Below are 12,417 nucleotides of genomic sequence, written 5' to 3' on the forward strand. Positions count from 1 at the left end.
GTGCAAAACCTTTAAATTGAATAAACCCCAATTGGGAAAATGAAGGAGTGGACCATTTTAAGTCCCTTTCAATAGTATTGTAGTTAAGCAGTTAACAGTTGACCCAGTTAATTCAACCACTTGACGTTCATTGTGTGGTTGACTTTCATGGTCCTCCAAATACATATTTGGGACTACAGTACACATTTAAGGTACAGGTGAGTTTTCCCCACATTGTGTAAGAATAGGAAAAGAGGTAATGTGTGCTTTTAATGGCAGATACAAAGGTACTTAAAAATTAGAATTGGGTGGTCAAGTGTTATGAGAATATACATCCTTAATATAAATAAGATCATAGATAGAGGTGAACCTGTGGTGGCCTCAAAACTATTTAACTTAACAGAGAAATGCGCAACAGAACTGACTGTAAAATGAATATTTCATGAGAGTAAACCAAAGCACGGAGAAGATTATTTGTTTTAATTACTGTTTGATAAATTGAATAATTGTTCAATGTCTATTTTGTGATGCTGTGTCCCTATTTCATGAGACAGGAAAAAATAGAGATCCTGCACACTGTTTTCACTTTTATTTTATTGAGAGTAGTGTCCCTATTTCATAAAATCACAGGAAATTATAATCTGTTTAACTGGACGGAGAACAGGCCTAACAGTAATCCAACTTTGGGTGGTAAATATGAACTGCTTTGTTGGTCTCTTTTCATGTTATGGACGAAAACAGAATTTTAAATAGTATACAGAAAGGGATCTATGATATCAAATCAAAGAAAAAGGTCCGGCACACTGTTTGGAACTTGCAAAAAGGATGCTCTTTATTAAATCGACGTTTCGGTCATTAGACCTTCATCAGGGCAAACATACAAGGCACAATACTATTGTGCCTATGATGTCCCCACAAAGCACAAATAGATTCTGGTGTCAAGAAGGACAAACGCCTAATTTCTCTAAATTACTATAACCTCAACGGTAGAGCTTAGAGTCTAAGCCAGGGATCCTAGTGGCAGATGTCAGCGATCTGTGGTGATCTTGATCCTTTTATCCCCACCTCTTCAGCAGCCTGCAGTCAACACAGAGTTAGCTGGTTATTCTCTAACAAAGGATTAGGGATTCTTTGCAGGGACCGTGTGTTGTCTTGTCCGGGAAAAGTGCATTGAAAGGATAGAGGGAAAGCGGTCCAGAAGCAGAGTAGAGAATGAATAGATGGACAGAGGTGGGAAGATTCCTGATATTTGCATGGTTTATGATATTTCCCTGCTGCTCACAGATCTACCACCCACTGCCAGTCTTGTGGCTCATGCCAGTCACACCTCCTCCAGGCCAGGAGAACCTAACTGCAGCAGTGGCACCAGCTATCAAGCTGGCCCTGCAAGACCTGAGGAGACAACCTCCTCCACTGGGAAGCTATGAGATCCACTTTCAGCTACTAGATTCACAGGTCTGTTTTTCCATTGTGGCCACAGTGAAACGTATGTGTGTGTTTTTGTGTATGTAAACATATGTGTCTGCGTTTCTGTGCATTAGACTTATTGTTGTTGGATACTGCAGATGTTATGAGAGGCACTGACAATTGTTTTGCAGATATAATTTGAATTATGTTGAGCACAATAACATACTTTAAACTGTGATTTTAGTGTCCCTGTGTTTATATATGCTCTATTTTTGATTTTCTATTTTAGTGTGATAGTGCCAAAGGACTAAAAGTCTTGTTTGATGCTGTGTGGACAGGGCCAAAATACCTTGTGATTTTTGGAGGTGTGTGTTCTTCAGTGATGACTCTCATGACTCGCTCCCTCCAAGCACTGAACCTCATGCAGGTATCTAAAACTGGGTGAAACTGTCTTAAGTGTGACTGCAACTTCATTCAGAGTATACCAGAGTGGAGGTTAAGATGAGTTTGGGGAGATTGGGGCAAGTCTAATCCAAGTCAAGACTAAGAACAAAGGGTCTAAATTCAAAGAATTATTGAGGTTTTTCCCAAGAAGTCTGCTGTGATGAATCTCAGTCCACATTAAAAACAATTACCTTAATGATTTGCTTGCATAGTGTAAATACTTGAAGTGAAAGCTCTAGGTAAGTATTTCTTACACCAAGGCAATTCAATGCAGTTTCATGACCAGTTATTATATGAAGCACCTCCACACAATTTTCTATTATTCTTAGTAGTTAATAGTCTAGTGTTGTTTAATATCTAATGATTTCACTGTGTATTGCGTTTGAAACGTTTTGCAAGGTATGACTTGTTATGGTGCAAGACATTAGTGACACGTTTATATTAGTGACAGCCAATATTTTGCTCACTGCTTCCAGTTCTGTGATTTTCCAGGTGTCTTTTGCTGCTACAGCCCCTGCCTTGACTGACAGGGGGAAGTATCCTAATTTCTTCAGTACCATTCCATCAGAAAGAACAGTGAATCGAGCTGTGGTGAAGCTCCTGCAGAGCTACAGATGGAGCAGAGTTGGAATTCTCACCCATAGAGGGCAGCGGTTCTCAGAGGTGCTTTCACATACCATTTTAAATAGAAGGGCATGTATCTAGCCCTTACATATACATTATACACAAACATTCTAGGGACAAGAGCATATTTGTTAAACGTTTATTTTTCTCTCTTTTACATGCAGATGAGGGCTGATCTTATTAAACAGTTAATGAAGGCTGATATTCAGATTGTTGCAACAGAGAGTTACTCTGACGACCCGTGCATGAGCCTCAAGAAACTGAAGGTAACTGCACGGTCTTAATTAAACATGGAGTAAAAATAGGGCAATTTGAAAGGGAATTCGATGTGGTCAAAGCTCAGGCTGCTTTACTCCAGTGTGCACACAAAGGTATATCTACCAGATGCTGGTATGGTACCAGCATCTCTCTGCTGGTACCATACCAGCTTGGTATCTATAACTAACCAGAGTCCATTTGTGATTAAATATTTCACTTTTTTTTTTTTGTGTAATTTTTTATACAATACATATACATTATATTTAATATAATGAATGGAATAGTGACTTTTGTCCCACTTTAACAGGATAGTGACACACGGATAATCATTGGACAGTTTGCAGAACATTCTGCCTCAGATGTCTTCTGCTGTGTGAGTACATGATTAAGATGAAAATGTGAGGATGCGTTTTACAATATCAAGGAACATGTGTGTGTGTGTGTGTGTGTGTGTGTGTGTGTGTGTGTGTGTGTGTGTGTGTGTGTGTGTGTGTGAGTGTGCGCGCACGGATAGAACAGCAATGCATAGCATCCATGGTAGCACCCCCATACGTACATATAAGAGCTTCAGGCTTAAAACAGTCGTTAAAATGTAATGGAGCACGTGAGTGTGTGGGTCACATAACATTCCACAGTGGGATCTTCCATTTAAACCTTTTGATTGCTATTTTTCACTCAATTGTCCATAACAGTAGCTGTGAAAGTAGACCCAGTGATTTCTGTTCTGTTTACAGGCCTACAGACTGAACCTGTTTGGAGGGAGCTACCAGTGGATTCTAACCAGTGGGTCTGGGCTAACCAGGTGGAGGCTGGACATGCAGGGTTCTGGATGCACTCCACACAGTCTGCTGACTGCCAGGGAGGCTTCCATCACCCTGGATGTCACATACCTCAGTGACAGAAAGATAAGAGGCATCTCTGGAAGGGTGAGAACCTTAGCATTCACCTTCCTTAACCAATGAAACCCTCTAGACGTAGTAAACTGGACCTGAGATTGGCTCTGTACTTGGACCGCTTTTTTTGTCTACACCAAATCTCTTCATCTACAAGCTCACAACATGTCACGTTGCGATGTGTTGTGAGCTTGCAGATCAGCTGTTTTTGGCTAATTTATGTTCCCCCCGGAATATGAATGCTGGGGTTCAAGTGGTTAAAATAAAAGAGTAGGTTGCAGAGTGTTTAACCCCCCAATGTCCCTTTGTGTTCACCTTGCAGGGGTGACCTTGCAGGGGTGTGTTGTTTCTTTGTATGTGTTTTGTACAAGTCATACAAGATAAGCATCATGAGAAGCTCAAGCATTTTACAATAACCCACAGACCCTCCCATGTTGTAACAAATGCACCATTAGAACACTTGAGATAACACTTCTTTCAAGCTTTGAGTACATTACGTCATTCAGCCATTTGGTGTGCAGAGGTGTGCTTGAGTAAAAGCTATGTTATGACATATATGTTTTTAAGAATCTTTCCAACCATTAAATAAATCACAAAATAAAGTGTCTCCTTTCTTCTTAGACCCCCAAGGAATATGAAGATGCGTATTTCACAGAAGTGAGGCAGGAAGGAGTCAAAGCCAGCTACCTTCATGGCTTTGCCTACGATGGAGTGTGGGTCATAGCCAAAGCTCTAAGCCAAGTCATGGAGGCAGTGAGACACAGAGAGAAATTCAGTGTTCAGCGCAACCTCACCATCAGGGAGAAGGACATAGGACAAATACTGCTGGATTCTATGAAGCAGATGCAGTTTGAAGGAGTAACAGTAAGGCCTCATTTGTACCTCGTCACTGACACCTTTTCAAGCAATAAATCTGTTATTTTCAGTTATTTCCAAATTATTACTTTGTTACTGTAGGCGTCATAACAGTATTTATACTTGAGCAACTCCCTGACAATATTTCATTGAATAGAATTGAATTGAATGAACGTTGTTGACTGACTAACAATATTTTAAATATTAAAATAAAATGCTGTAATCTTTCTAGGGCCCAGTTCTTTTCCGAAATGGGGAGCGTGTGTCATTGATTGAACTGAGACAATTTCAAGGTGCTGTACATTTCCCTCCATTATGAAAATGAATTAGTATTATTTAATAAAGTACAGTAAAGTATTTTCATGTTTCAAATATTGTCTGTCTTGCAAAATAATAGTTATTAGCTAATAACAAAATTTAAGTTAATATCTATTGTTTAATTCTAGCCAAAGTATATGTGAATACTGTACCAGCTATGATATATTTCTATGTTGCTGTTCTGACACCGTTCAAACTTTTATAAAAAAGGCAGAAGGTTCCCATACATGTATGATTGAGTACTTCTTGCTAATTGTATTTTGATATCTCAAATTTGTGTTTCCACAGAGACGAGACAGGTGGTAGTGGGACAATATAATACCTATACAAAACAACTTAAAATGATTCAACACACAATGAAGTTTAAAGGTATCAGATCTGCCACTAAAAGACTGCATTAGCGTGTGACACAACTCTATATATTCTATAGAACATACACATACATACACACACATATATACATATATGGATATCAAATATGTAAACATTGAATCAAGCAACTTCAAAACTGGTGCACTCAAAAGCCAGAGTAGACATTAAAATGACCACAGAAGTGTTTTAAAGCAAAATACCACTTTGAATCCTGTTATTTTGTCCTGTACTGTAGATGGCAGGCCAGCCAAAGACCAGACACTTGTACTGCGGAGTAGAAGACACATCAGTCCTGCTCTGTACATAACCTTGTCATCAGTCACCGCTTTGGCCATCTTCATCATTCTCATTGTCCTCTCCTTCATTGTGAAAAACAGCAAACCCTGGTACATTACTTGGCAAACATAGTTTTACTCCCAAATTTACTGATATATTTGACCAGTGTCAACTACTCTATCTCAGGAAAACCTGTAGGTTGAAACCGGTCAGCGTCCATGGCATTTTTAATTGATTTGAATAGTTACGCCCTGACACAACACACTAAAGGCTATATAACTTTTATCCATGCTCGTCCGGAGCTTGGAAGTAAAATATTCACTTTGAAGGTGTCATGATGGTTTCTTTTTTGTGAAATCTTCAAAGTGAATATTTAGTCTATTCCTTTTGTTTTTAGGAAGGATATTTGGGGATGTGTTACTGACAGTAATAACTACGCCCTTTAACTTGGTAGTGAGAAATGTAAAATTAATAGCAGTGATTTCGCATAACAAGGCTCTGGCTTAGGGGCTTAACTGACCCCTTGAGCCACTGGGCCTGTGCTTGGTAGACCTGTACGGTAATCCATCCATCTTCACAATAGAACAGCCTAGAAATCCTTAAAGTTGCTCTTTATTATCTTATCTTCACCCCTAATGCAAAAGACACGTTGTTAGCCCTGTATTTGGAGCCAGCCTATTTTTCTTATTATATCGTCGCTGTAATGGAAAAGATTATCTGTGCTCCAATGGATGAAAGTAGTTATTAATTAGTCACAAGCTCTTGTTAATATTTATTAATTAATATTTATATATTTATTAATATACACCCTACAGACACACTTAACCACTTTTACAAACACATACAAATGAGCAAATCTACAAGCTCACATCTCACCGCATCGCAACGTGTTGTGAGCTTGTAGATCAGCGATTTTTGCTACTTTTGTGTGACAATGTAGTATGACGAAGTAGGGTATTAATTTACGAAAAAAACACAAGTTGAAATATGGAGATACAAGGTTTCTGCCCGATACGTAGCCTACTATATAAAGTATAAATATTAAGCAACACATTTCATGTTTAACTTTGTCTTCTTAAATGAAGCTCTCATGAATGTTTTAGATGCGGTTTATATCCCTTGGCCAGATTGTTGGATGCTGAGAGACTATTGTGTTCTCTCCTTCTCCCAGGCAGCAGAGAGGGTCCAGTCTACCCCAGGACAGTGTCCTCCTCCTGGCCATGGTGTTGTCTTCCTGCTCAGTCTTCATCCATGGTCTAGAATTTCTAGATGGAGCCTTGAAGTCTGACTCTGTGGCTGACACTCTCTGCTCTGTCAGTTCTCTCCTGGTTCTTTGTGTTGTTTTGGAAGTACTGTAGTGTCACAGTTTGTATTTTAATGAGGAGATGTGTGCACTTCTTGTGTAACTGTATTTAGGCCAGGTGCTGTATAACAAGGTCAGGAATCAAACAGAAGTTAGAATATCCACACACTGGGTTAAAGCTCCCAGACAAATGTATTAAGAATGCAACGTTTCAACCATGTACTGTTGGTCTTCATCAGGCAAAAAAACAAAAAAAAAAACATTTGCCTGATGAAGACCTACATCGAAATATGTAGCACTTTTTTAGTTTTGGAGTGTGCGGATATTTTAACTTCTGTTTAACTATAGTTTATATTTTGCCAACCAGGATCATGTTAACAGGGTTGGGTTCTGTTTACTTCACAGTAAATACATTTTGATTTTATTTTTTCATCCAAGGAAAGAAAGTTCTATTCAACCAATGCCTTCTGTACCCTTTGCAGAAAATATGCACATTTCATTCACTTTTCTAAAGGATTTGAACTGAACAGATGTTTTTTCATTGACTTTCCACAGGTTCACCTGTGGCTTCTGTCACTAGGTCACACTGTGGGCTTTGGGACGTTGTGTGTCAAAATCTGGAGGATCCTGTCAATCTGTGTTAGCAATGGAACAGAGGGAAAGGTACAGTATATCCACCTGTGACTATTCCTCTTTTAGCTGTCAATTGGTTTTGTTTTTTCAAAATGTAATGTCAATTTAAGCAGTTATCAAAAATCTAAACATATATCGCATTTCAATGTGTACAAATTGCATACCAAACCGGAATTATGGACATTGGTGTGTGAATATAATTTATATATTTAACTAATGTCACTTATGTGAAATGTCTAAGCCCCATAATATGTTTCTCAACATTATTTTGTTTAATAATTGTTTATCCATTGTACATCTCTCACCTTCTCAGAAGAGCTGGATGCAGCAGCCAGACTGGGTAATGGCTGGGATGTTGTTGCTGGATGTGTTTGTTTTAACTTCCTGGCAGATCATGGACCCTGTCAGAAGGGTGGTGTCAGAGCACAGCTTGGAGGTAACAATGAACGTTATTGTCACTGTCGGGGGAAAACCTTGTACGTCCAAACCGTTACTTTTCAGGATATGGAATCCAATGTAGTTATTATGTAGTCCCAAGTTCTTTCTAATACTTTCAATAGGTTAAATGTTTATAAAACCTACAGACACATTTAACCACTTTCACTTTTTTAAAAATCTTTCAAAAATAGCCGTTCTCTAGATTGACTATTTTTGCTGCTTCTGCGTGACACTCTTGTACGACAAAATAGGGCATTCATTTACAGGGAGAAAAAAATACGTAAAAAGTTAAAATATGGAGATGACAATGAACATACAGGAACGTTGCACTTCAAGCAAATCATAGATAACATTGTAAGATCAAGCATTACACAATGTGATCGGTAAATCCAGGATCAGTTCTTTAAATCTGTAAATAGAAGACAAGGGTACCATGAGGGGAAGAAAGTTGATATCACCACAGTTAGTACAAACATATACAATACATGACATACAACATGCATTTTGGCAAAGGAAATTGTTCTCCAGTCTTCATATTTTAGAAATATTCAATAACACTAAAATGTTACTCTTTTTAAACAGAAGTTGAAGCAAACGACAGCAACGGTATTCTCTGAAAGTTCTTTCTAGCATTCTGTAATTATAGTTTCCTGGCATGGAAGAGTAGACATAACCATTTTTAGTATATATATATATTTTTTTTTACACTTTGATACACTTCATACTGTATGAACGTATACCTTTGAAAACTATTTGTTTTATTTTTCAGACTGCTCCAAATGGAGAAGACATCATCAGGCCTTACTCAGAGCAATGTGGTAGCATCAAGATGGACCTGTTCATCACTGTAATGTATGGCTACAAAGGACCTCTTTTGGTGAGGAGAGTAGTTATTGTGTATTCTAACCAAGGGGCTAGCTTCCAAGTTGTAAATTGAGGCTGTATAGGAAGTGACAGTTCATAAGAATGGCCTGTAGTCTCGCTGATTCACCCCTGCTGGTGTCAGAAGCAATTAGGCTCCATTCAAGCGGATGGGTTTTTGCCGAACTTTACATTTGATTTTATTACATAAACATTGTCATAAATACTATATGCTTCCAGTCGCTAGTTTAAAGTCTTCTTTCAATCACCATGAAATGCGTTTTGGTAAATTATGGTTCCATTTATTTTAAAATAAATTGATGATAAAGTAGGGTATGCTGTAGCAGGGGCGTGACTACCTTGTGATGATTTGATTAACAAGCTACACAACCAACAGCATTAATTCCCCACCCCCGCTCTGGTCCCAACCAATAGCATTCATTTCCGTTTCCATAGGATATAGAAAGATGGCGGAATTGAAATAGCTGAAAAATAGGTTTCATTTACGTCCTGTAGAGTCTATGAGCATAACCCTGTCCATACTTTTTACTGTGTATGATTCAGCACCTTAAAATCTCAAAATAATACAAGCTACATCTTTATTTTTCTCTCCAGGGTCTTGGATGTTTTCTTGCTTGGAAAATCAGGGGCTCAGAGGTATCACACCCTCCTGACCATAACAAACACCTGGCACTGAGTGTGTGTGCTGTGGTGATCGCCAGTATACATGGAGTGCTGGGCTCTTCGCTGACCTCGCAGCAGCCTAATATTCAGTTCTGTCTGACCACCCTTGCTATTCTCTTCTGCAACACAACAATTCTGGCCTTGGTGTTTGGGCCAAAGGTTAGTGTGCTGTTTTGGGTTACAAAGGATACAAGGAGAGAGTGTACAGAGAGGGTACAAATGGTACATTCTTCAGTTATGCGGTCCGTGGCCTAACTCAGTGGATCTCAAACTTTTTCATGTCAAGGACCCCCAAAATTATATGTATTTGGCCGCGGACCACCATCTCAAAATATTTTGTTCCATGACCACCAGAAGCAAAGGTTTGAGTTACAAATGTTGTAAATGTACAATTTTCAAAAATAGCAGATCTAGAAGCTCAGAAAGTATAGAAAGTCGTTAAAGTGGTTAAAATGATTGTGACGCTATATTAACTTATTTTGCTGGGGACCCCCTGGTATCCCCCCAAGGACCCCTGGGCGTCCTCTGACCCCACTTTGAGAACCAATGGCCTAATCCATGCCAAACTAGGAGTCCTTTAAATTAAAATGTTTGGAGAACCACTGCTTGTAACCACCCCTTGGAAATGAATCTTCCACACCGAAGTTCCAGACTAATATCTACGCAGTGATATTAGTCTGGCCATGTCAGGCTACCTTGACCTGGGTCCCCCTGGGGTCTGTACTCTGCCCTCTTCTTTTTTCCCTCTACACCAAATCTCTTTGCGAACTTAGCTGATCTACAAGCTCACAACTTGTGCGTTGCAATGCGTTGTGAGTTTATATAGCTGCTATTCTCGCCAAATGTTGGCCTCTTATGACATGCCCAGAATAGGGACAGAGGTTCTTGTGATTAAGTTGCCAAAGCAAACCCTTCTTCAGCATTTCAATGCTTCCCAGAACTTCTATAAGTTTGTTTGTTTGTTTTTGATGGGTTTCTTTTAGGTTGTGTACATCAGTGCAAATGGCAGTGAGGTGGAACATACTTCAGACTCAGAGTGTGGTCCTAACCAGGAGACCTGTGAGGATGTTGATGGGTCTCAGGAGGACAATGTCAACACAAGCAGCAGGGGAGCAGAATGCTTTCACAGTGAGAACCATCAACTGAGGCGAAGGATAACACTGGTAATTTATGCATCCAATGGGACAGAGAAATACATCCTAGTTTTCATTCCGTAAATGATGTCTTTACTGTAGGCCTATGTGTGCATGTATGTATGTTTGCTTGTGTGTGTGTGTGTGTGTGTGTGTGTGTGTGTGTGTGTGTGTGTGTGTGTGTGTGTGTGTGTGTGTGTGTGTGTGTGTGTGTGTGTGTGTGTGTGTGTGTGTGTTGCATGTATGCATATGTGCTTTTGCACAAGCCTTTTATTTCGGAAGTAATGTTTGTTTGTTCCTTGCAGCTTGATATGGAGTTGGAGACTAATACTATGCAACTTCATGAAATGTCCATGTCAAGTCTCTCTGGTACAAGGCAATATCACATAAGCCCAGACATTAACAATGGTAAGGATAACCTGAGACAGTGTGACACATCTATTCTATAGCTTCCATTTTCTGAGCATTTTTACCCAAAGTGTACCACAGTAAGTGCACCGAACTACACAGGGACATGATCTTAATGTGATGGCAGGCAACATACTGTATATCTCATTCATAGTGTTAAATGCCAATGCCTGCCTCAGTATGACCAGGAAACCTGAGCTAAAAAAAGATTCTTTATAAATTAACTACACAAACAGGTTGTATGCACTGTATCATTTTTTTCTTCTAATTTATGATTAAAAGAACACTTGATCCCTTTCAACATTATCTCCATAAATCAGTCCTCACTCATTTCTGTCTACTCTTAGTCTCAGAGGCAGGCATTTTTTTTTATCCATCCACAGCCCACCTTTGAGATACAGAGCTCGTAGACAGAAATTGTTCCGTCTTATAATGAGCAGTACCCTTTCTTTTTTTCTATGGAAATAACGATACGATAGGAACTATGAAAGAAAACGAATTTCACCAACTTTTCTACTTCTATAAACCTGTGATGTGACAATAAAGCTGATTCTGATTCTACTGAGGACCGATATATGGAGATAATGTTGAAAAAAAGTCTTCATTTAAAAGCTGTAAATAGAACTTTGTTTGCCTAAATTAAGTTTACTTTGTATTTTCCTAAGCAGAAGCTAGCAGACCGTTAAAGCTGACCCATCAAGCCCAGATTTGTTCTGAGGACAAGGGGTCTGCAATGAAGCCCACAAGCCAGGAGGACATAAACTCACCTGAGCAGTAAGACTAAAGCTCATGCACACTAATGCACTAAAGCACAGTAATAAGTTATATTATTTATTGCAATATCAGTTTCATATGATGATCAAGGGTGACCAAATAGCTTAGTGGTTGGGGTCACATGGGCTCTGGTGCCTTGCCCAGTACATAAAATAAAGGCTCAACAGCCCAAAAAATAAAATAAATAAAAAAGACAGACCAAACAGTTTGCAATACATCAATTAATATAGAAAAGTGTGATTTTTTATCATTATTGCATTTTACAAGTATTCATTTTCTTACTGACACACATTTTTTTATTACATTTTTTCCTGTTGTGGTATTATTTTATTTCTTTTGCAGTTTATGTCGAAGGCGGTCCATACAGCTGCCCATTCTACACCATGCCTACCTCCCAGTTATCGGTGGAGCAACCAGCTGTTCCAGTCTGTGTGGCGGGCCAGACACCAGTATCTCCATTGACAGATAGAATCTCCACAACCTTCCCTTGGGACTCAACTGTATCTTCCATAACTGCCATAATCTTGCTGAATCACCTCAGACCCTACTGTAGCGCCAAATCACAACAAGTTGTCTCAAGACACTTTACATAATAGAGCAGAGACCTGACATTGCCCCATCCTGAGTAAGCAATGTTTTGTGACAGTGGCAACGGAAAAAACTCCCTCTTAAAGAGGAATTTTGGACTAATGTTTTCTTACCTTTTCTATGACGTTATGATATCTTAGGATGAATGGTACAGTAGAAAAATTTCGTA

General features: G+C 39.1%; 1 protein-coding gene across 1 annotated transcript; it reads left to right on the forward strand.

Moving 5' to 3' along the window:
• Nucleotides 1–1,189: 1,189 nt before the first annotated feature.
• Nucleotides 1,190–12,129, forward strand: LOC311041804 (gamma-aminobutyric acid type B receptor subunit 2-like; the record flags this gene model as incomplete). The annotated part of the gene is made up of 16 exons (XM_084052289.1): nt 1,190–1,434; nt 1,676–1,813; nt 2,323–2,493; nt 2,619–2,720; nt 3,020–3,085; nt 3,447–3,638; nt 4,227–4,469; nt 5,067–5,080; nt 6,598–6,739; nt 7,285–7,392; nt 7,676–7,798; nt 8,570–8,677; nt 9,277–9,504; nt 10,329–10,473; nt 11,555–11,660; nt 12,003–12,129. The coding sequence occupies exons 1-16, from the start codon at nt 1,192–1,194 to the stop codon at nt 12,127–12,129; spliced, it is 2,256 nt and encodes a 751-aa protein (XP_083908415.1). The 5' UTR covers nt 1,190–1,191.
• Nucleotides 12,130–12,417: the final 288 nt, after the last annotated feature.

Source organism: Gymnoscopelus microlampas (assembly GCF_963454915.1).
Source record: "Gymnoscopelus microlampas genome assembly, chromosome: 3".
Classification (NCBI taxonomy): Eukaryota; Metazoa; Chordata; class Actinopteri; order Myctophiformes; family Myctophidae; genus Gymnoscopelus; species Gymnoscopelus microlampas.